This window comes from Scylla paramamosain, chromosome 33 (assembly GCF_035594125.1).
Source record: "Scylla paramamosain isolate STU-SP2022 chromosome 33, ASM3559412v1, whole genome shotgun sequence".
Classification (NCBI taxonomy): domain Eukaryota; kingdom Metazoa; phylum Arthropoda; class Malacostraca; order Decapoda; family Portunidae; genus Scylla; species Scylla paramamosain.
In genome coordinates, this window is record NC_087183.1 from 13,837,925 (window position 1) to 13,864,867 (window position 26,943).

Here is a 26,943-nt window from a genome sequence, read left to right on the forward strand (position 1 = left end):
TAGATGAAACGTACACACTTTATTCCATCTTTATCACAGTGTCATTATCTTAAGTAAAGACTCGAAAGACACAGAGGCATAACAACGTCTTATCGACATTCAGATAAATAATGGTATGAATGAAAATAAGTAAATGGCAATAGCAGTAGTAATAGTAATAATAAATAGAGTTGTAATCGTAGTAACAGGAATAGAAAAATAGTAATTCAAAGGGGGAAAATAAAGAAAAAAAAAGACTAGTGAATGGATTGTTGAGTACAAAAATAAATTAATCATACATCACTAGTCTTTGTCACCTGAATAATTTGATGTGGTGGTGAATATACGATTTTTTCTCTCATTTTTATATATTTACCACAAACTATTATTCAAGACTACCTCCTTTTTTTTTTATCATTTTTTATATACACACTTTCGTCGCAACCCGCGCTTTTAATTTCAGAGTGAGATCCGCGGTATCTGTGGCGATCGCTGTCTTGTATGATGAAAATTTTGGTGGGAAGAAGAGCTAAGAGGAAGAGGGGCGATAGGGAGAGAAGGAAGAGTGCCTGTCTGTGTATATGTATGCGTGGTTGGGAAGGAGCGGTGTTGGGAATGGAGTAAAAAAAAAAAAAGCAAAATGAGAAAAGGCATGTGTGGTGAGAGGTTTTGGTGTTGGGGTAAAAAGTAGTGTTTGGGAGGATGGGAGGGGTGGGGGAGTGTGGTGTTCGGTCGGGTGTTGAGAGGTTAATCCATGGTGAGGCAAGAAAGTATGGCAAGAATGGAGGAACTCTAGTTTGGAGGGTTGGACATTGGGGTTGGGGTTGGCTGGGGAAGTGTAATGTTCGGTGGGGGGGGTGATTGAGGAGGGCTTGGTGGAATTGGGGTCGTTAGGGCAGTTAGGGTAGTTAGGATTAGTAGGGTGAAGGTCGATACCGCGTTTAGGCCTTGAAGAACAGGGCCTTGGAGGAGTCTTCTGATTCTGAGGGTGATTCTGCATCGGAGGTCTCTGGCTCTGCCTCCACCACCACGTCCTCTGTGTCGCTCGCCGCGTAGCTCAGGTCACCCCCGCCGCCCACAATATGATCCGATACATCATTCACCCTGGGCACTCCATATGAAGTGTCCACTACATCCACCACATCCACCCCGCCGCCGATACCAACACCGCCATAACCGCCGAAACCGCCAGCACCGCCAGCACCGCCGAAACCGCCAGCACCGCCAACACCGCCGAAACCGCCAGCACCGCCGACACTGCCAACACCAATACCAACACCGCCAACACCGCCGAAACTGCCACCACCGCCGATAACACCGCCAACATTGTCGAAACCGCCAGCACCGCCAGCACCGCCAACACCGCCTCCACTTCCAAAACCGCTGCCAGTTCCAAAACCGCCAGCACCGCCGACACCAGCAGCACCATCGAAGTCAATGCCAAGGCCTTGGAATCCCTGGTTCTGGAGGTCTTGTTCGTCCTTGTAGTTGACGAAGTACACGCTGGGGGCAGAGGAAGGCTGCGGCGGGACCTGCACGACCTTCTGCTCGTTGTCCCTCAGTTTGTTGAGCACAAGTAGTACGTTCTTGACCCGCGGCGCTGGGATGACGATTGGCTCTGGGTTTTCCTCTGGCTCCTGGGACCTGATGACGACCACGTTGTGCTGCACTTCGGGCTTCGGCAGCTGGGGCGGCGGCTGGATCACCTTGGGGCGGTCAGGGGCGGCGAACACGAACACTTTGCGGTGAACCAAGGGCACCACGCATGACCCGTCCACTTGGAGGACCTTCCCTTCGGTGCAGGGACCCACCGTGTCACCCACGCCGCCATCATATGAGCCGCCCACCACGCCGCCGTCCACTATGCCGCCCACCGAGCCGCCCAGCAAGCCGCCGTCCACTATGTCGCCCCCTACGCCGCCCACCACGCCACCACCAAGTCCTCCACCGGCACCCACCACATCGGAGCCTCCGAAAGAACCCGAGAAGCCAGAACCCACCCCGCCAAGATTCCCGTAGTGTCCCCCATGGTTGGATATCAAGGGACCCCCGAAGTTAGCATTTCCAATTGGTCCTGAAATTGAGGGACCTCCATGGTGCGTTCGGGTCAAGTGAAGGGTGTCTAATTGACCCCTCCCGTACTGGTTTCCTTGAGAGGGTAGGATGTTGTGGGACGCGAAGGACGTCACTCCTATGTCCCTGTAAGGCGGTAGTCCATAGCCCTGTGCTACGGGGGACCCCGAAGTGCAGGATAAGAAGAGAGTAAGAACCGCTGCGACCTGTGTGCAAAAAAGAAAAAAAAAGGGGTGTGGCTTTAAGATACGTGACACACACACACACACACACACACACACACACACACACACACACACACACACACACACACACACACACACACACACACACACACACACACACACACACACACAGTTGATTTGCGTTTCAGTAATTAATTTCTATGTCTTCGTCTGGGGAAAAAATGTATGGTAAGTCCAGTTTTTGTCCGGCAAAGTATGTCAACACTTGTTCTTCTGCATTCTTAAAGTCACGTGACGATGTGTCCTTGAGAAATCACAGCATGTTTTAGAAATTTATGCTGCTGAGAAGCAAGTAAGGTATAGATAAGGGAGATAATGGGAAAATGGGTTGTGAATATTGTATTAGAGAGAGAGAGAGAGAGAGAGAGAGAGAGAGAGAGAGAGAGAGAGAGAGAGAGAGAGAGAGAGAGAGAGAGAGAGAGAGAGAGAGAGAGAGAGAGAGAGAGAGAGAGAATTTTAGATACATTCTTGAAAGGAAGTGATTGGAAAGGAAGAAAAGTAGAAAAAGAGGAAAGATAAGGTAAAGCATGAGAATAAAGGAGAAGGGAAAAATTAAGAAGGAAAATGTCGATCAGAGAGAGAGAGAGAGTGAGAGTGAGAGTGAGAATGATAGAGACACTCCTACCACTCATGCCCAGAACACAACACACCTCAAGGTATTCCATGGCTGCAGTGTGTGATCTCTGCTTCCTGCTCCACATCTTATATACCTCCTCCACATCCACTTTTTCTTCAACCCCTCCCTCTCTTGGCGCGTCGGTAAGAAGCTTGTATTTTGTTGGTCATTTGCTGGTTAAAAGAGCAAAAATCTATTTTCTTTTTCGTTCCTCACTGTCTCGTATTAATATATTTTTTATTGGTGGAACTTCAGTTTGATGTGCTTTCACTCCTGATGATTAGCTAATGTTTGTTTGGTGTGTGTGTGTGTGTGTGTGTGTGTGTGTGTGTGTGTGTGTGTGTGTGTGTGTGGGTGGGTGGGGTGGTTGGTGTCTGTGTGTGTGGGTGGGTGGGTGGGTGGGTATGTGCGCGCGTGTGTGTGTGTGTGTGTGTGTGTGTGTGTGTGTGTGTGTGTGTGTGGGTGGGTGGGTATGTGCGTGTGTGTGTGTGTGTGTGTGTGTGTGTGTGTGTGTGTGTGTGTGTGTGTGTGTGTGTGTAGGCGGGTATATGTGTGTGTGTGTGTGTGTGTGTGTGTGTGTGTGTTGGCGGGTATGTGTGTGTGTGTGTGTGTGTGTGTAGGTGGGTATGTGTGTGTGTGTGTGTGTGTGTGTGTGTGTGTGTGTGTGTGTGTATACTGTTAGGGTAAATGAAAATACTGGTAGGGTATTTGTTTTATTTTGTTTCATTTATTCATTTGTTTATTTATTAGTGTATGTGTACTGATTGGGTAGATGGGAATTCTGGGAAAATGTTTTGTGTGTGTGTGTGTGTGTGTGTGTGTAGTGAAGGTACTGTTTTCTTTTTACCATTAATAAAAAAAAATTTTAAAAAGCAAGAACTGGACCTCAAACTAATCAATCCCCCCCCCACTCACTAGTTTCCCCCTCAACTAATTCCCCTCAACTCTAGACTTCTTGCTTCAGTTGCGTAAAAGGAAACAGTATTTTTTATCTATGTATGTATTTTTTTTTTGTAGCGCATAACCTGTTTAGGAAACTAGTAATAATTGATATTTTTGTATTTTATTCAACTGTGCTTATTACGTAAGTAGTTACCATGAATTTGCGATATTAGAACCCGTTTAGAAAGCTATAGTCAAGTATTTATCATGTTCTAGGTAATATCATCATCATCATTATCACAATCACAACTACAATCACCTATATTTTTTTCTCACTTTTTTTCCTTTTTTCTTTTCTTTTTTCTTACTTCAAAGTGACAATAATCTATCGCATCAACCCAAACTTTCCAATACTTTTTATTTATTTATTTATTTATTTCCCCTTCATCGTACGACCTATTTATTTCACGCAAAGTCAAAAAACATCTCTCAACTCATCTCGCCACAATCACCCGTATAATTTTACCTTTTTTTTAAGTGAGTACAAAATGACGGGCCAGTCTCGAGTGCGTCGACCCAGGAACTCCGAAGTGATGGGGAGCGATTAAAGAGTGTGGAAGTACATGCTTTTTTCAGACACTTTTTGATGTACTCATATTAGGTGACACAGAGATGAGGTAAAAGTAAATGCGTGGAAATTGTTCTTAGGTAGTTTATGATGTGGTGAATACGTTGTAGTTGTAGTAGTAGTAGTAGTGGTGGTGGTGATGGTAATGGTAATAGTGATTGTGTTAATGGTACAAGCAGTAATGTTTTTGTTTTTGGTGTTGCTCTTATTTTTGTCCTCGTTTCCAATCTTGTTCTAGTTCTTGTTCTAGGTTACGAAACGAGAGGGAAAATAGATGACAAGGAATAATAAATATGATAATAAATTAAATATACGTATAATATAACCTGAATGTGAAGGAATTGTGCAAAGGGAAAAAGTGGCAAGTCGAAGCAGAATATGAAGGGAAAGGAAGCTGAAATAAAAAATAAAAAAAAAGAAATTGAGAAGTAATTGTTAAGCTTCGATAAGACTGGAAAAAAATAAAAAATAAAAACAATTCGCAAGTAATACAAATAATAACAATAATAACACCGAGGCTTATGACTTAGTGAATAAAAGGTGAACAAGAAACGATGATAAACTAGATAAATAGTAGAATAGTGATAATAATAATAATAATGACAATTGTAACAGAGACAGGTAATGAGAAAGGTCAAAGTTAAACTAGGAATTTATACTGGAAAATGATGACAAGCACAAAATTTTCCCTTTCTCAAACTCTAGAGAGAAAGGGAAGGATGAGAAGAGAAGGGGAAACTAATAAAAAATAACGAAAAAAAGAAGTAAAAACAAGGAAAAAGCAATAGGAAACTAGATTACCTGAACTTGCATGAGAGAGAGAGAGAGAGAGAGAGAGAGAGAGAGAGAGAGAGAGAGAGAGAGAGAGAGAGAGAGAGAGAGAGAGAGAGAGAGTAAAGGTGACCATATTAATTTCCAAGTCATTCCTTAAGACGAACCGGAAAAGTGAGGGAAAAAAAGAAAGGAAAAAAGAAAGAAAAGATTAAAGTAAGTAAAGTGATCTCTTTGTTTTTTTTTTTTTGCTTTTGTGTCCAGTTCTCATGATTTTTTATTCTTCCCTTTCAAAATCAGGTTACTTTCACTGTCTCTCTCTTTCTCTTTCTCTCTCTCTCTTACTTTCTCTTTCAGTTGAAAACCTGCTCTCTTTCCTTCTTATTGTGTTTACCTTTCTCTCTTTCGTTCTCTTTGCTTTCCTTTCTCTTGGCTTGTCTCTTTCTTTTCGTCTCTCTTCGTCTCTCTCTCTCTCTCTCTCTCTCTCTCTCTCTCTCTCTCTCTCTCTCTCTCTCTCTCTCTCTCTCTCTCTCTCTCTCTCTCTCTCTCTCTCTCTCTCTCTCGTGGTCCAGTTGTCAAGATTTTTGTTCTTCTTCCTGTTTCCTTCCTTTGCTCACTTCCTCATTCCATTCTTTCCTTCATTTACCTTTCTCTTCCTCCCTCCCTCCCTCCCTCCCTCCCTCCCATCCTTCCTTCCTTCCTTCTTTATTTCCCCTCACGTATTCCTTGCTTGCTTACTTTATTCTTTCCTTTCTTTCCTGTTTTCTTACGCTTCATTTATTTTGCACTTTCTATTTTCTACCTCCTTTATTATGATCTTTTTTTATTCCTTCCTTCAGAGTTACTTTTTATCTTATCTCACTGTGTCTCATGTTTCTTTCCTTTTTTTCCTTTGTCTTTTCTCTCTCTCTCTCTCTCTCTCTCTCTCTCTCTCTCTCTCTCTCTCTCTCTCTCTCTCTCTCTCTCTCTCTCTCTCTCTCTCTCTCTCTCTCTCTCTCTCTCTCTCTCTCTCTCTCTCTCTCTCTCTCCATCACTCTCTCTAGTGTTGACACTCTCAAGAAGGTAATTAGGAAACACGAGAACAATTATTTGCTTATGGGAGGAAAAAACGAGGAAATTACCGAGTTGAATGTGTTCTCCTGTGTGTGTGTGTGTGTGTGTGTGTGTGTGTGTGTGTGTGTGTGTGTGTGGCGTCGAGGCAGAGACAGGATCTTTAAATTAAGAGATATTTATGGCCCAAGTCAGAGATAACAGCCCAAGGTGTGTATTACCTTTCTCTTTTATTTAATTAACTTGGTATCTCTCCTGGAACACACACAAGCGCACATAAGGTACTTAAGCGCGAACACACACACACACACACACACACACACACACACACAGTACACTCAGCAGCTACAAAGAAACACAAGGGAACACAAAGAAACAATTAGCATTATCATTACCATACCTGCTTTCCACGAGGCTGTCCTTACCTGACCTAACCACTGCAAGAAACACAAAGGAATACAAATGAAGAACTAACGCCAACTCACCTGTTAACCCACACAAGGCTGTTCGTGATAAGATAACAAAGTGCAGTAAATTTCATGACTGGGAAATTAGGTAGAAATTAAAGTAAAGACTAATTAATTAGTTTTATATTTACAATTTCAGGATAAAACAATGAAGGTAGTTGCCTGATACTGTTTTATTTTATTTATTTATTTATCTACCTACTTTTTTTCAGTTTTTACCTATTTATTTAGTTTTGTCGTAATCATTTAGTACACTATGACCACTTCCTGAGGCGACTGTACATTCTCCCACCCTCCACCGCCCACAAGGCACAGTCACGCCCTAATCCCGCCCACTTTCCCACCCAGTGTAGCCCTCCTCTCGCCCCACAAATCACAGGTAACCCACACAAACCACAGGAGTCCACCATTAAGAGTTGACCCTCCACCTCTGACCTCTCTCACCCTTCCCTCCTTCCCTCCTTCCTTTTCTTTCTCTGTTCCTCCCTTCTTCCCGTTCTTGATCCTTCCTCCATTTCCTGTCTTTACTCTTTTCTCCCTCCTTCCTTCCTTTCTTTTCTTTCCCTCCTCCTCCTCCTCCTCCTCCCCCCTCTCCCCGTTCTTGATCCTTCCTCCTTCCTTCCTTCCTTCCTTCCTTCCTTCCCTTTCTTTTCTTTCTCTCCTCTTCCTCCTCCTCCTCCCCTCTCCCCGTTCTTGATCCTTCCTCCTTCCTTCCTTCCTTCCTTCCTTCCTTCCTTTCTTGTCTTTCCCTCATCCTCCCTTTTCCTAGTTTTTCATCCTTCCTCCTTTACTTCTTTTTACTTTTTCCTCCCTTCTTATCTCTTTCCTGTTTCTTTCCCTCCTCTTCCGTTTACTTAGCTCTTGATCCTTCCTCCTTTCCCTCTCTTTACTCTTTCCTCCCTCCCTCCTTTCTTTTCTTTCTCTCCTCCTCCCCTCTTTCCGTTCTTGGTCTTTCTTCTGTTCTCTCATTTTACTTTTCCCGTTAGTTCCTGTTCTCTAATTTTCCTTCCTCCGTTTTTCTTTTCTTTTTTTTTTCATTTCTTTCTCTCGAATTTTCCATTTTATTTCCTACTCTACTTTACCCTTTTGCATTTTCTCCTCCATTTTTTTCCCTTTCTTTTTCTTCCATTTCCTTTTTCTTCCCTACGATCGTCTTGTCCTTTCTTATTTTTCTTTCTTTCCTTCTTCTATTCTATTCATTCCTACTTTTTTATTTCCTTTCGTTATTTTTTGCTTAAATTAGCTATATTTTTTTACTTGAATTTCTATTTTAATTTCTCTTTTATTTCTCCTCGCATTTCTTATTACATTATCTTTTCCTTTCCTTTGTTCCCTTTATCTCTTCAATATCCTTTGTCTGGTCTCTCTTCATCTTCCTCTTATCTTCTCTTTCCTGCATCACTTTTTGTTATATTCCTCTCTCTCTCTCTCTCTCTCTCTCTCTCTCTCTCTCTCTCTCTCTCTCTCTCTCTCTCTCTCTCTCTCTCTCTCCCCCCACTTCTCATCCGCAAGACATAAATTTTCACTAAAGTGCTAATTTTCCTCCCCCCAAAAAAAAAATGAAAAACTCAAAATTGTTCATTAAAGTTTCGTATTTATTTTTTTTCATAATGTAAGAATAAAAATTTTAGTACCTTTTCATATTTCTTTTTTTCTTAAGAGGGAAAAATTTATAATAGTACATGTTGGATTTCAAGATTTTTTTTCTTCTTCTCGTTTTCTTTGTTCTTCATATTCCAGTTTCTTGTCTCTTTTTTTTGCTTTTCTTCGTTTTATTCATCTGCTTCTTTTGTTCGTTTGGTTGGTTGTTTGGTTTATTCTTTTCTTCTTTCTTCCTTTTTTTCTTCTTTCTTTTCCTTTCTTCCTTTCTTCCTCTCTTCCATCCTTCCTCTTTATTCCTTACTCCCTTCTTCTTCTTCTTCTTCTACATCTTTTCATTATTATTATTATTATTATTATTATTATTATTATTATTATTATTATTATTATTGTTGTTGTTGTTGTTATTGTTATTATTGTTATTATTATTATTATTATTATTATTATTATTATTATTATTATTATTATTATTATTATTATTATTATTATTATATTTATTATTATCATTATTATTATTATTATTACTACAATCTTACCTTCTCTTTCGCAGGTACAGCATCATTAGGGCGCCGTGTCAGGTGAGTGTTACCTGCCTCACCTGCTTGCTTCCTCTTAATTAAATATCACCTGCAAAATTGATGTGCTTACCTTGTCACACGGTGTTCATTCTCTCTCTCTCTCTCTCTCTCTCTCTCTCTCTCTCTCTCTCTCTCTCTCTCTCTCTCTCTCTCTCTCTCTCTCTCTCTCTCTCTCTCTCTCTCTCTCTCTCTCTCTCTCTCTCTCTCTCTCTCTCTCTCTCTCTCTCTCTCTCTCTCTCTCTCTCTCTCTCTCTCTCTCTCTCTCTCTCTCTCTCTCTCTCTCTCTCTCTCTCTCTCTCTCTCTCTCTCTCTCTCTCTCTCTCTCTCTCTCTCTCTCTCTCTCTCTCTCTCTCTCTCTCTCTCTCTCTCTCTCTCTCTCTCTCTCTCTCTCTCTCTCTCTCTCTCTCTCTCTCTCTCTCTCTCTCTCTCTCTCTCTCTCTCTCTCTCTCTCTCTCTCTCTCTCTCTCTCTCTCTCTCTCTCTCTCTCTCTCTCTCTCTCTCTCTCTCTCTCTCTCTCTCTCTCTCTCTCTCTCTCTCTCTCTCTCTCTCTCTCTCTCTCTCTCTCTCTCTCTCTCTCTCTCTCTCTCTCTCTCTCTCTCTCTCTCTCTCTGGGATAATCCTCTCCACGTGACTCAACATTTTTTTGGTGTCTGAAATAAATAGCCAATCAACCTCTGTCTTTTTATATTTTTTATCCCCCTTTTTTTTTCTTTTTATCTTTTTGTTATTGTAATTATCATGTTGCTTTCTTGAGTGACTTGCAAGATATATTAGCATCGTTGTTATTGTTCCGTCTTTGCTTTCTTTCTTTCTTTTCTTTTCTCGTCTTGCTTTCCTCGTTGGCTTTTAATTCTCTTTATCTGATTTGTTTTTCTTCGTGGAATTAAACTTCATTGTATTTTTTTTTCTTGTCACTTACTTTTTGACATTTTTTTCTTAGTTTTATGTATTCCTGTTCCGTTTGTCGATGAAATATGCCTGAAAGTCAATACATTCACTTTGTCTGTGTGTCTGTCTCTGCCTGTGTGTCTGTCTGTCTAACTGTCCGTCTATCTGTCTGTCTGTTTGTCTGTCTGTCTGTCTGTCTGTCTCTGTCTATCTCTCTCTGTGTGTCTGTCTTTATGAGTGGTTATTTTGTATGTCTTTGTCTCTTTTTTGACCTCTCTCTCTCTCTCTCTCTCTCTCTCTCTCTCTCTCTCTCTCTCTCTCTCTCTCTCTCTCTCTCTCTCTCTCTCTCTCTCTCTCTATCTCTATCTCTATCTCTCTGTGTGTGTGTGTGTGTGTTATATTTAAGTGCCTTGGTTTGCTCTTGTTTTATTTTTACTTTTTATTATTTTACACCAGAATTTTTTCGCACCTGTACTTTTTTTGCACCTGTTCCGTCTCGTCCCGGTGCGTGCGTGAGTGACGATGATTTAGAGGAATGGATGACCTGTTAGCTTGTATTTTTTCTTCTCTCTCTCTCTCTCTCTCTCTCTCTCTCTCTCTCTCTCTCTCTCTCTCTCTCTCTCTCTCTCTCTCTCTCTCTCTCTCTCTCTCTCTCTCTCTCTCTCTCTCTCTCTCTCTTTTTATCCTTTTCTTCTTCCTCCTCCTCCTCCTCCTCTGTTTCTCTCACGTTCAGCCTAATTATCTCTTCCTCCACTTCCTCTTTCATCATCTTTCTTTTTTTCTCTACGTCTCCTCTTCTACCTTTCCTTTACACCTTTGACCTTTTCTCCCATCCCTTCCCTTCCCTCATACCTTCTCTTTCACCTACATTCCTTCAGTCCTTTTTGCCTCCCTCCTCTTACTTTTCTTCATCTTCTTCCTCTTATTTTCCTGCCATTACCTGCCTTGTTTTCTTCTACACTGTTTTCATTATCTTTCTTTGCTCCTCTTTATCTCTTTTACATTCATCTTTTCCTCTAAGCCTCTGTGTTTTTTTTTCTTTTTTTCCTAATTTCATTATTTCTTGTTACTTTCAGACTCCTTACGCTCTTTCGTTTTTTTCATTCATTCCTTTCCTCCTCTCTTTTTCTTTACTGTCTTTCATCTTCCTATTATTCATCCTTCCTTCCTCCCTTATTATCGCTCCTACCTGGTTTCTCCTTACCTTGATGGTCACCTGCCGCCAATTAGTCTGTCAAGGTGTTGCCGGGATGACTTTTCAACGATGATTACCTTTCTTCTCTTTCTTCTCCTCCTCCCACTCATCTTCCTCCTTCTCTCCCTCTCCATCTCCTCTCTCATCTTCCTCATTCTCCACCTCACAAAAAAAAAAACCTTCATGTTTGGCATGAGTGTGTGTGTGTGTGTGTGTGTGTGTGTGTGTGTGTGTGTGTGTGTGTGTGTGTGTGTGTGTCAGGTACTCGCCTGTCTAACAGCATAATTATCTTATCCAAGAGTTACGTGAAAGTTGTGTCAATTTCGATACTAATTTTTTTCTTTTTTGCGTTTATATCTTTATTGTCGAGGTGTGATAATGAAACTATACTCAAAGCTATAACATCTGAAGGTGCAATTGAAATAATACCTGGAATGTCCTATCTACCTGTCTACACTTGCTAGATTTACATTAGTTATACGTGGTTTACATTTTCTAGTGTACTTTTAAGATTTTTCCATTTGCCTGAGAGGTATGATTACCGCACGTGTCAGGAACAGATACACATTATCAGTTCAGGTAGCGGCAGCTGTGACGGAGTACCTGGCGTGGGTGCCTTCAGGGAGTGTTGAGATCTGAGTAGGCATTTCCTGACTAAAACCTTCGTCAATGTAACTCAGCGACACTGAGTCATCTACACTGTGGTCTCCCAAAGGAGCACCATGGGCGCTGTATCCTCCCTGAGCGAGGTCTTCGTCGCTGTGGTCTTCCAGGACAAGGCCACCACCTGTATGACCTTCCTGCTGGGAATGAGTCTGCTGTTCCGGTGCCTCCTGCACGTGGTCAGGGGCAGCGGGGTCCTGCAGGCCTGGCGGGGCCGAGGTGACGGTCTGCAGGACCTGCTGCAGGTCGAGGCCGCCGTGCAGGCTGGGGTTCTCGCCATCCTCGTAGTTGACGAAGAAGACTTCGGGGCGTGCGGGCGGCGGCGCGGGCACCTGGATGACGCGCGGCTCCTCGTCGGGCGACTCTTCCCTGAGGATGTAGACGACGCTCTTCTGCGCGGGCGGCGGCACTAGCAGGGGCTGCGCGGCGTGCCCGCCCTCGGGCGCGCGGATGAACAGCACGTGCTCCTGCACCCTTGGTGGCGGCAGGGTGGGCAGCGGCTTGGAGGGGCGGCGGGGCGTGTCGGGGATGCTGAACACGTACAGGTCGCGGGTCACCTCAGGCACCACGCAGGAGCCGTCAGCGTGCACCACCTGTCCCTGCGGGCACCTGCCGCCCAGCACAGGATACGCGGGGTCCTGGGCGTGTGATGGCACTTGCGGGACCGTGGCAGGTCCTGCGATGATGTTCTGTCGGTCGTGATTGTCGGGTTGCTCCGGGAAGTATGTCACTCTTGGTCCTTGGTAGTACTGAGTCAGGTCACTGGGCTCCCTGAGGCTTGAGAAAGTGTGAATGTGGACATCCCGCCCTGCTGCAGGTGTTGTTCTCTGATGTGCCCGTTTTCCAAAAGAGCGAATCGGTACATTTTCCTGCTTTCCTTCTTGGGTTTGTCTCAACCCTTGCTGCTCTGTGAGTGTTCCAGAAACGTAAGTAGAGGCGTCTTGTCTCGTGGATCCAGGGAACATAACTGGGTCGTACAGCATCGCTGGTCGCCCGAGACTGTAAGTTTCGTCATTTTGTCTCGTGGGTGTGTGCAGCTGTGCCATCTGCAGTAGCCCCATCCGTATCCCATTTATCTGTTTATGATGATTTTGCTGCGGGTATCCACGGGGTACTAAGTGGCCCTCAGGTCCTTCCTGTTCTCGTAATATCTTTGTTCTCTCGGAGTTCTGGCTCGGCTCCAGGCCTTGCGTTGTAGCGCGGCCTCTGATCACCTGTCGTAGGTCATATGGCCAAGCGTCCCCCTGAGGCTGCACGCTGGCATGTGATCCCGCAGGGGCTTCGTGAAGCTGAGTCAGGACACCTTGCTGCGCGTGGACCTGTGGCTGTCCAGGGCCGTTTGTCTTCCCGAGCCCGAAGAGTGGCTGCGATCCAGCAGTAGGTAGCCTGCCAGGCTGGGGGGGCGGAAGGAAGCTTTGGGGCAGCGTCGCGGTGGTTGCTGTTAGGAGCGCTTGGAGAATAACCTGCAGGAGGAGGATTGTTACATAGGAAATAATGAGAGATAAGGCTTATTGCTACTTACACGCTGATACTGCAGACTATTGATTAGTTGACGTGGATATCTGGGCAGGTGACATCTAGGGAAAGCTAGATCACTCTTGGCAATGCTGAGAGGAGAGAACACTTACCAGGAGCAGCATGATGGAGGCTGAGGGCTGTGTGTCCATCATGCTTACCACTGACTTTATATATGGTGTGTTCTCATAACTCCTCCTTCTCCTTTCCTCCGCATTACATTTCTTTTATGCCCTTCCCTCCCTCCCACTCACACCCTCAACTCAATTTTATGTCACTGTCTTTTTTTCATGCACGGCTTCCCCGCTACACTGGGATGCACACACACACACACACACACACACACACACACACACACACACACACACACACACACACACACACACACACACACACACACACACACACACACACACACACACACACACACACAGACACACACACACACACACACACACACACACACACACACACACAGACAAGACAGACAGACTGCGTGGGATTTATACTTAATATCTTTCCTGGTGGGGATAAATTTATTGAGATTTCGTCCTTAGAAAGAGTGTAGTTCGTTTTTTGCAAGTCTCCCCTGTTTAATTACTCCTTTATACTACACCCCCATTCCCTTCTTAACGTCTTAATCTGATTTCATTACACCTTACAAAGAATGTCGTTGTTTTTTTTAAGTCTCCCTGTTTAATCACCCCTTTATTCTACCTCCTCCCTTTCTTAAATCATTAATGTCTTAATTTGATTTTATTACACCAGAATTAGCCAGAACTAACAACCTGCTTACAACCTGACTGTCACGTTTCCCTCCATTTGCTCTCTAATAGTAACATAATCTGACTATTAACCTCATTTCCCTGTCAGTTTCCCTTTCCTCTATTCCCTCATTCACTTAATTTCCCTTCCACCAAGTCTTGGATTACTTCATATGTAGCATTGAAATGTCTAAACTTGGATGACTTGTGTGTGTATCTGGCATTGAAGTTTCTCGTAGTAAGGGAACACTTCTCTTGCTTCAGCTGTAATTAAGAGTAGCAAAGATCTATAGGTTGTTTTTTGCTCCCATGCTAACGTTGCAGTGAGTGGATGTACTGAGGCCAGTGTGTCAGGACGTCAATGAATAGCTGGGTAAATGAATAAATGTGGTGAATGGATAAAGAAGTGAGAGAGAGAGAGAGAGCGAGACAGACAGACAGAGAGAGAGAGAGAGAGAGAGAGAGAGAGAGAGAGAGAGAGAGAGAGAGAGAGAGAGAGAGAGAGAGAGAGAGAGAGAGATGAGACACTAACTTAATTAATATAACAGTGAAACGTTACTATTTTTGCATCCGTGTAAAAATTCATATATTTCCTTTTATGCATATGCTGGAGTTTTTTTTTTCTTTTTTCATTTTCCTCGGGACATTTAATTACAAAGACGAGACCCGAGTCATTAGAGGGAAACTAAAAGATGGACATTGCAAGGCAGTAAAAGATGAAAAGCAAGAATTTTTTTTTTTTTTTTCCTTTCTCTTGAACATACGAGTACATTTCTCCCCATCTGTTTCATTAATTTCTTCTCAAAGTGACCAGTCATTCTTTTCCCCCACAACCTCCGCTAGATTTCTCCCATGAACGTTGCAATTTATCCTTAACCCTTTTACTGTGATACGAAAGAGTTAACAACACCAGAAGCAAACCATAAAATCTTTATTAGCATCTACAACAAAGAAGGGGATGACAAAGAATATACTTTACAATTTTTTACCCAGTTTAAAGAGTTTAGGTGGCTATAGAACAAGTAAAGGTTTCTCAGAGTAATCAGTTATTAAGGAAAGATGTACCAAATAGCAGTCAACGGGTTTTAAAGGTCATGTTACGTTAGGTTAGATTAGATTGCAGTTTATCATTGAGGAATTGTTTTAGGTAAAGTTTTCAAGGAGGAATCTTCGTGGGCTGAATTTATATAGAAGTAGAGGGGGTGCTGGTAGGGCCCATAGTATATGTAGGGACGTGGCTGGGCAGGTGAAGGTCAGGTATGGCGTGAAATTGAAACATCCCAGGAATTATTTGAAATTTATGCTTTATTACGCTAAATAAATATGATATACTCTATGAAATTATATAAAAGTCATTGATTAAATGTGAACAGATACTTAAGGTTTTTCTGTAAGGTAGCAGTCGCATGCATGACTGCTCTATTACTACAGGAACTACTGGACCATGTTGCCTGAGGGGACAGGGATGGGAAGCAACGCGAGACAGTCAGTGAGTAGTGAAGTGGAGAGGTGTTGCTGCGTGTTTTATTTTCAAGGACACACAGTACTACACTTCAAGTACTTAAAAAAGGAACTGAAAAATGGGACCGCCACGTGTAGGCCTATTGGCTTATTGCGGCTTCCCTTATGTTCTTATTTCTAAGCCAAAAGATTTTTTTTTTCTCATATTCCTCACTGGCTGTTCTGGCGTGAGGCAGGATGTGGGGTGTTAGCTGCAGCGGAGTGTTACGTCAAGACATCACGCGTGTAAAGTAAAGAGCGTGGGGCGTTAAGGTTGTGTGTAGAGCAGAGATGGAGGAGCAGGGGAGATGGTGGGCGGCCCGTACACGTTCCCATTGAATCTTGCCACTGTGTCAGTAATTGAATCCACCGCGCCACGTGCTGCCTCCTCGTTGTCGACGAAGCCATTGAATTTGTTGGTACTGCTTCCTAGATTGACGCCGAGGAGTCTGGCGGGCACTGCGTAGCCTTCGTTTCCTCCCTCCTGGGGGAAGTCGCTGCCAAGGGCGCCGCTGTTCTGGAATGCAAAGCTAGTCGGAGCCTCGGCAAGAGTTTCCTGCGTGCCGCTCGGACCTTGACCCACAGACTCATCTGTCTCGACGCTCAGGACAATGTTGTTTGCGCCATTGTTACCCTGGCTTTCCAACACGAGGTCACCCTGGCTGTGACCTCTCAGATGAAAGTCATCGTCAGTGTGACCCTCCAGAGAGATATCATCGTGGCCTGTCAGGACAAACGTGTCGTCAGAGTGACCTTCCAAAGAAACATCATGGTCGAGGTGTTCTCCAAGCTCGAAGTCATTATCAATAACGACCGTTAAACCGAGATGATCATTGTTGTGGCCTTCCAGCTGCTGGTTACCATTGCTGTAGCTTCCTGGCTGCTGGTTACCATTGCTGTAGGTTTCTGGCTGCTGGTTACCATTGCTGTAGCTTTCTGGCTGCTGGTTACCATTGCTGTAGGTTTCTGGCTGCTGGTTACCATTGCTGTAGCTTTCTGGCTGCTGGTTACCATTGCTGTAGCTTTCTGGCTGCTGGTTACCATTGCTGTAGCTTTCTGGCTGCTGGTTACCATTGCTGTAGCTTTCTGGCTGCTGGCTACCGTTGCTGTAGCTTTCTGGCTGCTGGCTACCGTTGCTGTAGCTTTCTGGCTGCTGGCTACCGTTGCTGTAGGTTTCTGGCTGCTGGTTACCGTTGCTGTAACTTTCTGGCTGCTGGCTACCGTTGCTGTAGCTTTCTGGCTGCTGGCTACCGTTGCTGTAGCTTTCTGGCTGCTGGTTACCGTTGCTGTGGCCTCCAAAAGCAAAACTACCATCACTGTGGCCTCCCAGAATAGCACCATGGGCACTGTATCCTCCCAGAGCGAGGTCTTCGTCGCTGTGGTCTTCTAGGACAAGGTCGCCGCCGGTGTGACCTTCCTGCTGGAAGTGAGTCTGCTGTTCCGGCGCCTCCTGCACGTGGTGTGGCTCCTGTAGGCTTGGCGGGGCCGAGGTGACGGTCTGCAGGACCTGCTGCAGGTCGAGGCCGCCGTGCAGGCTGGGGTTCTCGCCATCCTCGTAGTTGACGAAGAAGACTTCGGGGCGTGCGGGCGGCGGCGCGGGCGCCTGGATGACGCGCGGCTCCTCGTCGGGCGACTCTTCCCTGAGGATGTAGACGACGCTCTTCTGCGCGGGCGGCGGCACCAGCAGGGGCTGCGCGGCGTGCCCGCCCTCGGGCGCGCGGATGAACAGCACGTGCTCGTGCACCCTTGGTGGCGGCAGGGTGGGCAGCGGCTTGGAGGGGCGGCGGGGCGTGTCGGGGATGCTGAACACGTACAGGTCGCGGGTCACCTCAGGCACCACGCAGGAGCCGTCAGCGTGCACCACATGTCCCTGCGGGCACCTGCCGCCTAGCACAGCACCAGCGGAGTGTTTGGGTTGTGTTGATCCTTGTGGCTCTAAGGCGGAGCTTCCGAAGACAGTTTGTCCATCAATGCCCTGGGACTGTGTCGGGGAGAATGGCCCCGTGGTCTTGTCATAGATCTGATTTAGATCGTTAGACTCCGTGGGTCTCACGAAAGTCTGTGCTGGCCCGGCAGGTTCATCAAAGGCCTGGAAAAAGACATCGTGGCCCGCAAGACCCTGAAACTGGAATGGCTCTTGTGGCCTCGTGGGTTCTTCGAAAGTGTGAGTCAGATCATTGGGTCCTGCTGGGCTATGGGGCTGCTGAGGGACAAGTGGTCCAGCGGGCTCATAGGTCTGAATTGGGCTATTCTGATCCACGTGTTCCTGGATATGCTGGTCTGATGGCCTGGCGGGCGGGGCAGGCAGTGGGGTGCCAACATTTGGTTGGTGTTGCAGGTTGGGGAGGCTGTAGGTGGGGAGCTTTGCCGCGATGGCCGCCGCCAGGATCGTCTGGAAAATCACCTGCAACAACACAAGGGCGTGAGGGATTCTGAAGGAAATAGTTTGAGTAAAATTTGTTTGTGTGTGTGTGTGTGTGTGTGTGTGTGTGTGTGTGTGTGTGTGTGTGTGTGTGTGTGTGTGTGTGTCACTGACCGCCCCTGTGCATTCAGAGCGTCACCACGGCCTGGGACGCACCCCTGTGGCCCTGTGTGTGAGACCCTGGGACACAGTTCTCGGGATACAATACACAAGTAGCTGGACACTCACCAGGAACCTCATGGTGGAGTGTGGAGTGTGCGGCGAAGTGTGGTGTGGCTCAGCATCATGTTGTCTTATATAGCGACGTCCTCACCCTTGCCCCCCACCCCCCGTGTACTGTGGTAGGCCCTCGCGTCAAGAAGAAACATCATCCAGCCTAGTTTCAGTTCATTTTTTCTTTTCTCTTTCGCAGTGACCGTCATAGCACCAGCAAGTCCTCGCCCTCCATTAGCCTTGCGAGTGTCATGCAGAGATAATATTTTACTCGTACACTCAAGCTTTAAACACTGCCCACGCACTTTTAATAATTTTTCATCATACATTGTTTTCAAGTCACGTTGATGTATAGGTGTACTTCTCTCGCCTCTCTCTTTTGCTCTCCACTCTCTCCTTCTCCATTACTCTTCCCGGTACTATGAAATGGAAATATAAATAAATGGGTGTGTCTGAGAGAGAGAGAGAGAGAGAGAGAGAGAGAGAGAGAGAGAGAGAGAGAGAGAGAGAGAGAGAGAGAGAGAGAGACTGCTATAATAACCTTGACAATTTTCTTATTTTAGCTCCCGCAGATTATCCATATCAAAAAATCCTCCTTTAAAATCTAATTAAAGGAAAAGATGTTGGATAACGATCAAATTGTAACTGATTGTGATGGACCGTGAAGATGGTGCTGGTGATGGTGATGGTGATGGTGAAGAGTGGTAAGCAATAAAGTATCGTAAAGATGGTGATGGTGATGCTGGTGGCGAACAGAAGCAAGCAGTGATGAGTTGTAAGGATGGTGAAGATGGTGATGATGATGATGATGGTGGTGGTGTTGGTGGTAGTGGTGGTGAAGAGAAGCAAGCAAAGCAGTGATGAGTCGTGATGGGGGTGATGAATGTTGCTGATGGTGGTGGTAATGGGCGTGTTAGTTACGATGCTTAGTAATGGTGCACGAAAGCCGCGACGTGGTGATGGTAAACAAAAAAAAAAAAAAAAAAAAAAAGAAAAGGAAAAGGAAAAGAAAACATGGCAGATGGAAAGTGCTGAAATGAACTATGAATGAAATATAACAGATGAGAAAGGATGACCCAGCTGGACGAAGGAGGCGGTGGCTGTGGCTGTGGCTGTGGTGGTGGTGGTAGGTGATAAGAGGATAGAGAGACTGTGATGGGTGGTGTTAGAGAAGGGGAGGAGACAGTGGAGATAGTGGATAATGAGATGGGGAATTGGTGGTCGTGGAGGAGGAAATAGGCCGTGGTATTAGGCAATGGAAAGTTGAAAAAATTAGTCATGGATGGATGCGGAGGACGAGGAGAAATAAAAAATGAATTAAAACTGAAGAAAAATAAGCAATAAAAGAAGATGAGGGCGGGATGAGTAGGGAAGAACTGGGAGAACCGAAAAAAATACTAGTCATGAGGGAGGAAAGTAGCAGTCAGTCAAAGGAAAGTGTAGGGAGACAATTAGAATGTTAAACAAGTGAACGGAGTGAAACTGAGGCGCTTAAGACGTCAGGAAAGCGATGTGTGTCATACGTTTCAGTCACCGCTTAGATGAATTTTTCCTTCACTCCGGTCATTTGCCTTCACTTCGAATTCAGATAAGGGAATGAAAAAATTATCTGAAATTTCATTCGTACACAGGGCTCATGAAAATAGCTTTGAAATTGTTACGTGTGTGTTATTTTTGTCCAGAGAGTTTGGAAGTACAGAAGGTTTACAAGTTAGAAAAAAAAAAATAAAAAGAATGAAGAAAAAAGTAACCTACAATTGAATTCATAGTTAAGAGAACATACAAATAACTACTCAGACTTTTCATCTCTTATTTAATCTCAAAAACGTGGGAATGCATAAATTTTGAGACGACAATGAAAGTGAAGGAAAGAACAAGGAAAATAAGTTGCAATTTTACTTCCATATAAAAAAAGACGTAGAAAAATACTTCTGATTTTTGCATGTTATTTTATCCTGAAAACATGAAAATTCGAAACTCTTAAATATCGAAAGAAAACGAAAAACAAAACAATACTACAAAAAAAGTAAAAAATTCACAAAAATAGAAATAAGATGACTCCGATGTGAATATATATGTCAATTTCTGACTCCAACACGGCACCACATCACTCCACATCACACTCCACCCTCGAACTTCATAAGATAATATACCCTAGTGATGATAATGGAGGAGTGGATGAAAAAGTGGATGAAATGATTGGATCTGAGAATGACAGGCTGAGGCGAGGTGAAATGAGAGTGAAGACAATGACATAGAGAAGGGAAGGAAGGGGAAGGACGAGAAAATGTGATAATGAATAGGGTTATAGATGAAAAGACAGAGTGATGGAGTGGCTTAGATGACACGCGAAAGAAATATACAAATGGACGTGATAAGGGATACAGATGAGAGAGAGAGAGAGAGAGAGAGAGAGAGAGAGAGAGAGAGAGAGAGAGAGAGAGAGAGAGAGAGAGAGAGAGAGAGAGAGAGAGAGAGAGAGAGAGAGTTTAAAAGAAGAAAAATTAGGAGTAAGTGGATACATAATTAAGAGCGATTTGAATAACTGGTCTTTGAAAACTCTCTCTCTCTCTCTCTCTCTCTCTCTCTCTCTCTCTCTCTCTCTCTCTCTCTCTCTCTCTCTCTCTCTCTCTCTCTCTCTCTCTCTCCTTTACCTTATCTCATTACAATAATAAGACATCATACATTCCTAATAACTAAGCAATTAAGATACCACACACCCACAGGAGGAGGAGGAGGAGGAGGAGGAGGAGAAGGAAGAGAAGTTGAAGATTAACAGCAGTCTAATCACCTGCTAACTATCACCTGCTAATCGGCTTTAAGTTTCACCAGCAGGGAGTGTTGTTTACCTTTAATCACCTTTCCTTATCTCACGTATCTTCCTCGTATCACCTGTGGCCTCCTGTCGCTACCTGCCGTGCTTACCTGCCGGCTAATCATAAGGGGATGAATTATTAAGTTATTATTCAATCTTTAGGTGATTGATGGTGAAGACTTATCAGTGTGGCTTCCTCTCGAGTGGTGGTGGTGATGGTGGAGGTGGTAGTGGTGGTGGTGATAGTGGTGGTGGTGGTGGTGGTAGTGGTGGTTTGTTGGGATGTGCAGTGGTGTTCTGGGTGGATTGGGAAGGTGAATGTTACCTGTTAATGTTTCTACCTGTAATTTGAAAGTACCTTGTTATTATTGTCTTATTCGTCTTTGTAATGCAGGAATCAGAATTTTGCTAACAGTTCATTTGCTCTTTATGATGCATTTGTGTGTAGATTTATGTGTTTTTTTTTTTTTTTTTTTTTAGTATTTTGTAAATGGAGTCTGTTATGAGGCTCAGAAAAAATGTATTTACAGAAATTTATCGTTGTGTTTTGCACTTAAAGTCTGTAACGAGCATCAGAAAAAAACGTATTTGCATCTCAGGAATTAGTTTATCAATTTGCAATGGGAATATAGAAAAAATAAAACGAAATATGTAGACATTGATTGAAAATGAATTACGAAATGTTGGGGAAGTAAAACTGAATGGCACTGTAATGTAATTACAATGTATAATGGGCATAAAAAAAAATAAATAAATAAAAAACATGCAGGGCTCAGAAATTATTCTTCTGAAAATTAATCTTCAAACTGATTCACCAGTCCTTTCAAACTCGCACGTGTGGAGAATAAGAAAGGAAAATTGCATTATTTTGTAACGGGTCCGCAGTGTGCATCATTAAATAAATATGAGCTCAGTAATTGCTCTGTTAGTGAACCTCAGCTGGGATCCAAATTAGCGTCGCGTGTCTGAGAGAGGAAGATCAAAATGCTTATGGAAAAAAAAAAAAAAGTTCCCTTGAATCTTTAAGTGAGAAACTGAAGTAAAGAAAAGAAAAGAAAGAAAAAAAAAATATATATATATATATATATATATATATATATATATATATATATATATATATATATATATATATATATATATATATATAATATACATCGTATATATATATATATATATATATAGCACCTTTTGTCTTGGTCACCTGTACACTCACGCAGTCATAAAGATAAAAAAATAAAAAATAAAAAATTATATAAAACAGGTCTAGACAGTTTAGTTAGTCATGGTATTTTATGAGCGACAATTAACCTGCATTTGTGAACCATATAATTACCATTTAAGCTCTTCTTCACGTTCTCACCTCCCGGCGCGAACAACCGCCATTAATGACCTCACTTTCCTGTACTATTAATGAAACCCTCCCTCACGTCCCCCTTCACCTCCCACCCACTCCCCCGTACCTTTAATTCCCGCTTTCATCCTTCCAAATATCTCTCCTTAAAACTTCTAATCCACCACTCTACCACACTTCCCTTTAGTACTCAATTCTTTCAACCTCTCTCAACCCTGCCCTAAAATTCTCTCCCTTCACCTTGTATTCTAAACGCATCTTCCATTCACAGCTCTTCTACTCACCACTCTTCTTTACCTGTGACTTCTTCCCAGCTCCCTCTCAGCTTATGCATTCTCTCCTCTTCCCTCAGAATCCCTTTTTAACCTCTTAAAATATCAAGCCTTTTAATACACTCTCTTCCCTTTTGCATCTCTATCTCAATCTCCTCCCCATCCACCAGAGTGTGTATTCCCTCCTCACCTCCTTAACGCTTCTTTTTTAGCTTCATATCTTAGCACATTTTGCGGATCCCTCCCTTTAGCATCGGAACTCACTCAGGAACATAAGGGGAGCTACAAGAAGTCGAGGTCTACGCGTGGCAGTCCCGAAATACAACATACTTACCTATTTTCCACTTACCATCCTTATACTCCATCAGAATCCCTACAAACATCTATATTCCTTCTCCCATCCTCTCAGTTTTCTCCTTAAAATCCCTTATTTAGCACACCTTTCTTTGTACCCCTTTCTTTCTCCACTACCTTTCCCTTCTCACCCCGCCGCATTCCTGTATCACCATCCTTCATTCCCCCTTCCATTCCTCCTCCTCCTCCTCCTCCCTGACCGTCCTTCGCTTCACACCTGTGCGTATGTTGAGTCATCTCCGTTTCACCTGAGTTGGTCACTTGGGCGCCGTGACGTCATGTAATGGGCATCACTTGGGCAATGGGTCAGGAGAAGGGAGGAGTGCCCCGCTGGCATGTAATGAGGCGGCCTGCTGTGCTGCTCACCCTCTGGCGGCACGCTGGCGTACTGCAATAGTGTGTAGGGTCATTAGGGTGCTACGGCATTTACAGGTTAAATGGGCAGGTTTTGTTTATCCTTTCATTTCATTTTATTTATTTATATGTTTATTTATTTAGATAGTTAGATAGTTACTTAATGAAATTGTTTACTCGTAAAGTTAATCATATTTCACTTCTAATTGAACAAAGTTTAGAAAGTACAAAAAAAAGCTGTCAAATTTTTTTAACCAATATTTTTCTCTTTTCATGATTTAAGGTTATGTAGTGTAAGGAGAATTTGCTAGCGTAGTTTTAGAATTCCACCCAAGGCTAAAAGTAAGTCGAAATGAAAGTATATATGTGTAGTGGAGAATAGCTTGTTCATTTTTTTTTTCTATTCATATGTTTGCGTTACATGTATACTGTCCTCTGTGTGTGTTTGTGTGTGTGTGTGTTTATGCAAAAATCAGGCTAGTTTGTAATGTATGCGCTAGCTTTTATCTTTTATATCAGTGTGTGTAATGCTCTAAAATATCTTGACCTCGCTGCTCGCCACTCAAGGAAATCTAGAAAACAAAAAAAAATATGCTCGTAACCACAACAGACGCACGGGTTTCCGTCCTGAGGCCACACCGAGACTGGCAAAGTGAGTCTTGACCGGAAATCAAGCACGTTTTGCCCTCATGATCGTTTCCTTGGCCGCTTTGTGGTTTGGCTCTGAACTCCACCTTAAGGGAATGTTAAATGCGAAAATATCAGCAATTGTTTTTTTTAACCTTGACGCTGCAAGGTGAAGGCAACGTGAGCGATGTTTGGTGCTTCGCTGCATTATTTACACAAAACCTCAATGCTTTCACTCTTTGGCTTCTAAGGACAGTGTTTGTTCCTCTAATTGTGTAACATTGAACTATGTATGTATGTGTGCGTGTGTGTGTTTGTGTGTGTGTGTGTGTGTGTGTCTGGGTAAATCGAGATATCATATTAACACTATTTTTCCCACTTCCCTTTATTAGAATCAAATGAGATGTCTTTGCATGTCTTTGCGCGTGACCTCAGGATTGTGTAAACATTCCACGTGTCATACAGGGTCACATTTCCTGTATGACCTGCCTTGTGGTGGTGTCAGCTTTGTTAAATTAGCTTTTTAGTGTTATTTTGAAATAATATCATGAGAACTGACACGCTTATTTTAATTCTATTTGGTGTATGGTGCCGAGAGTTGGGTGACACGTATGGGTGAAGGAGGATGGGCAGTTAATGGGGTGCTCTTGAGTCGTGGGTGTTAGCAGAGGATAACTATAGATGACGAGTGTGGGTGAAATGTATGAGGGATGGGGTGAGTTGGTAAAGAGAAGGTGGGGGTGAAGGGTGTGCGGGAGGTGAGGGGCGTGGCTGAGGGGTGTGGATGACTGATGTGGCTCTGGGTATGGGTGAGATGAAGATGGGTGGGGGCGAGGAGGTGCGGGGTGGAGATGGATGTGTGTGAGGGGGTGTGATGAGGTGGAGATGGGTGTGGGTGATGGGTGGGGTGATGAGGAGATGGATGTGGGTGAGGTGTGGGGTGGGAAGGTGGGTGTGGGTGAGGGTGGGGTGATGAGGAGAGGGGTGTGGGGAGAGGGGTGGGGTGAGTGAGATGTGGATGAGGGACAGGGTGAGGTAGAGGTAGGTGTGGGTGAGAGGTTGGGTGATGGGTGAGGGGGGGGGTGTGGGTGAGGAGTGGGATGAGGGGATGGGTGTGGGTGAGGGGCGTGAGTCAGGTGTGTGTTGGGGTGCAGGTGAGAGGTGTTGGCTTGGTGGTCTAGAAAAAAAGTATTAAGTGAACAGAATTTATTGACACCATTTTGTGGCATTACAACAAGACTAGAGCGTACACACACACACACACACACACACACACACACACACACACACACACACACACACACACACACACACACACACACACACACACACACACACACACACACACACACAAATACTCATAAGGCATCAATACTTTGGTAACCTACGAAATCTAACAACTCGTGAGACTCGAAAGGGAAGTGAGGGGAGTACTCCAGGGTGAAGGGAGGGAATGGGTGAGGGAACAGGACGCTGGTGATATTCAGAGAAATTCTACATAACAAAATAACAACAACGAACAAGTGGGTGAGGGAGGGGCGGTGACCTCAGCTCGTGGCACATCTAGTAGTGGTGAGGGTCCGTGTTGCCGTAGCCGGTATCCACGATCACATCATGGCCTGGGTTGCCGCCATAGCCTCCGTCCACCACGCCTATGTCTCCCGCCACGGTGATATCCGGCACGCCGAAGCTGCCGATGCCGGCGCCGCCACCGTGAACAGTGACATCGCCTCCGAAGACACCGCCTCCGCCGCCGTGAACAGTGACATCGCCTCCGAAGACACCACCGCCGCCGCCGTGAACAGTAACATCGCCTGCGAAGCCTCCACCTTGTTCCAGGTGGTTGATGTCCAAGCCGGCTTGGCCGAGGGCGCTGTGGAGGTCAGTACCGTCAGGGAGGATGGGGTTCTCGCCGTCCTCGTAGTGCACGAAGTACACATTGGGCGTGTGGTTCGGTCCGGGCGGCAGCTGGATCACCTGCTGTTCCTGTTCCTGCTTCTTGGACAGTAAGAAGATGGTGCTCTGCTTCTGCGGGGCAGGCAGCACCACAGGGGGCGCCGGGCGCTCTTGCTCAGGCGGGCGGATGAAGATCAGTTCTTTGTGGACCTTGGGCTTGGGGATGATGGGTGGGGGCTGGTAGGTTTGGGGTCTCTGCGGCGCCTCGAACACAAACACAGTCTTGGTGACCTCCGGTTGCTGGCACACGCCGTCCACACGCAGCACCTCGCCGTCCCGACACCCTCTCACATCGTGCAGAGTGTCATAGGTGTTGACGGGGGGTGGTGGGTAGGTGTCGGTGGAGGGTGGTGTGTAGATAGGGGGTGAGTAGTCATACCCAATGGTGGGGCCCTGGCCATATAACTCAGCGGGACGCCGGCCTAAGGAACCCGGGGCGGCGCGCGCCACCCACGGCACCGTCAGCGCCAGCAGTAGTGATACCTGCAGGGAGAGGGAGAGTCAGACCCTGCCAGACCTGTGGTGCTCGTCATGCGTGAGTGTTGCGGCGTGGGTGTGTGTTGCGACTGTCCCTCACGACCCAACACACACACACACACACACACACACACACACACACACACACACACACACACACACGCAGAGAGAGAGAGAGAGAGAGAGAGAGAGAGAGAGAGAGAGAGAGAGAGAGAGAGAGAGAGAGAGAGAGAGAGAGAGAGAGAGAGAGAGAGAGAGAGAGAATCAGTTCAAACCACCTTGTTGATCAGGTTATAAGCAGCCATCACTTTCGTTCTCTCCTTTCTCTCCGTCAGAAAAAAAAGGGAAAAAGTGGTTCCGTCGCTCTCAATGTCTCAAGCGCCTGGTGGGGTGAGCGGAGCTGGGCGTGAAGGGGAGGGGAGAGGGAGAGTCAGGGAACGCGGACGAGAAGCAAGGTGGGCGTGGTGCCTTGGGCGTGGTGGGCGTAGCTTGCGGGGAAGGGAAGATGGGCGGGAACAAGGAAGAAAGAGTAGTGCGAGAGAGAGAGAGAGAGAGAGAGAGAGAGAGAGAGAGAGAGAGAGAGAGAGAGAGAGAGAGAGATGACACGCCCACCGTTCACTTTTCAACAGTTTCTCCCACTTTCTTTCTTGTTTGCTTGACATTTAGATCAGCTTCCTTCCTGCCTCGCC

General features: G+C 44.9%; 5 protein-coding genes across 6 annotated transcripts in view; all 5 read right to left on the minus strand.

The window, feature by feature from the left end:
• Positions 1-3,031, minus strand: LOC135089429 (uncharacterized). The gene is made up of 2 exons (XM_063984997.1): positions 2,948-3,031; positions 1-2,258 (listed from the first exon to the last, which is right to left on the minus strand). Exons 1-2 carry the CDS (start codon positions 2,996-2,998, stop codon positions 921-923), a joined length of 1,389 nt encoding a protein of 462 aa, XP_063841067.1. The 5' UTR covers positions 2,999-3,031; the 3' UTR covers positions 1-920.
• An 8,193-nt stretch (positions 3,032-11,224) lies between these two features.
• On the minus strand, positions 11,225-13,437 carry LOC135089432 (uncharacterized). The gene has a single exon (XM_063984999.1). The coding sequence runs from the start codon at positions 12,693-12,695 to the stop codon at positions 11,547-11,549; it is 1,149 nt and encodes a 382-aa protein (XP_063841069.1). The 5' UTR covers positions 12,696-13,437; the 3' UTR covers positions 11,225-11,546.
• Positions 13,438-15,200: 1,763 nt separating this feature from the next.
• Positions 15,201-18,262, minus strand: LOC135089428 (uncharacterized). Of its 2 annotated transcripts, XM_063984996.1 has the most exons (3): positions 18,064-18,262; positions 16,617-17,817; positions 15,201-16,499 (listed from the first exon to the last, which is right to left on the minus strand). In XM_063984996.1, exons 1-3 carry the CDS (start codon positions 18,073-18,075, stop codon positions 15,682-15,684), a joined length of 2,031 nt encoding a protein of 676 aa, XP_063841066.1. In that variant the 5' UTR covers positions 18,076-18,262; the 3' UTR covers positions 15,201-15,681. The 2 variants fall into 2 exon arrangements, with proteins under 2 accessions (XP_063841066.1, XP_063841065.1); XM_063984995.1 differs by having other exon boundaries at positions 15,201-17,817.
• A 6,234-nt stretch (positions 18,263-24,496) lies between these two features.
• Positions 24,497-25,190, minus strand: LOC135089463 (uncharacterized). Its single transcript, XM_063985043.1, has 2 exons — positions 25,174-25,190; positions 24,497-24,998 (listed from the first exon to the last, which is right to left on the minus strand). Exons 1-2 carry the CDS (start codon positions 25,188-25,190, stop codon positions 24,497-24,499), a joined length of 519 nt encoding a protein of 172 aa, XP_063841113.1.
• Positions 25,013-26,943, minus strand: part of LOC135089435 (uncharacterized) — a 3,226-nt gene continuing 1,295 nt past the window's right edge. The window contains exon 2 of the mRNA XM_063985017.1: positions 25,013-26,260. Coding sequence (XP_063841087.1) covers positions 25,385-26,260 — 876 coding nt within the window. The 3' untranslated portion in view covers positions 25,013-25,384. The remainder of the gene's footprint in view (positions 26,261-26,943) is intronic.

Coding starts and splice junctions, on each gene's coding strand:
- LOC135089429 (XM_063984997.1), bottom strand. CDS start 2,998: ATGTGGAGCAGGAAGCAGAGATCACACACTGCAGCCATGGAATACCTT. Junction 2,259..2,947: donor CAGCCATGGAATACCTTGAG/GTGTGTTGTGTT, acceptor TTTTGCACACAG/GTCGCAGCGGTTCTTACTCT.
- LOC135089432 (XM_063984999.1), bottom strand. CDS start 12,695: ATGGGGCTACTGCAGATGGCACAGCTGCACACACCCACGAGACAAAAT.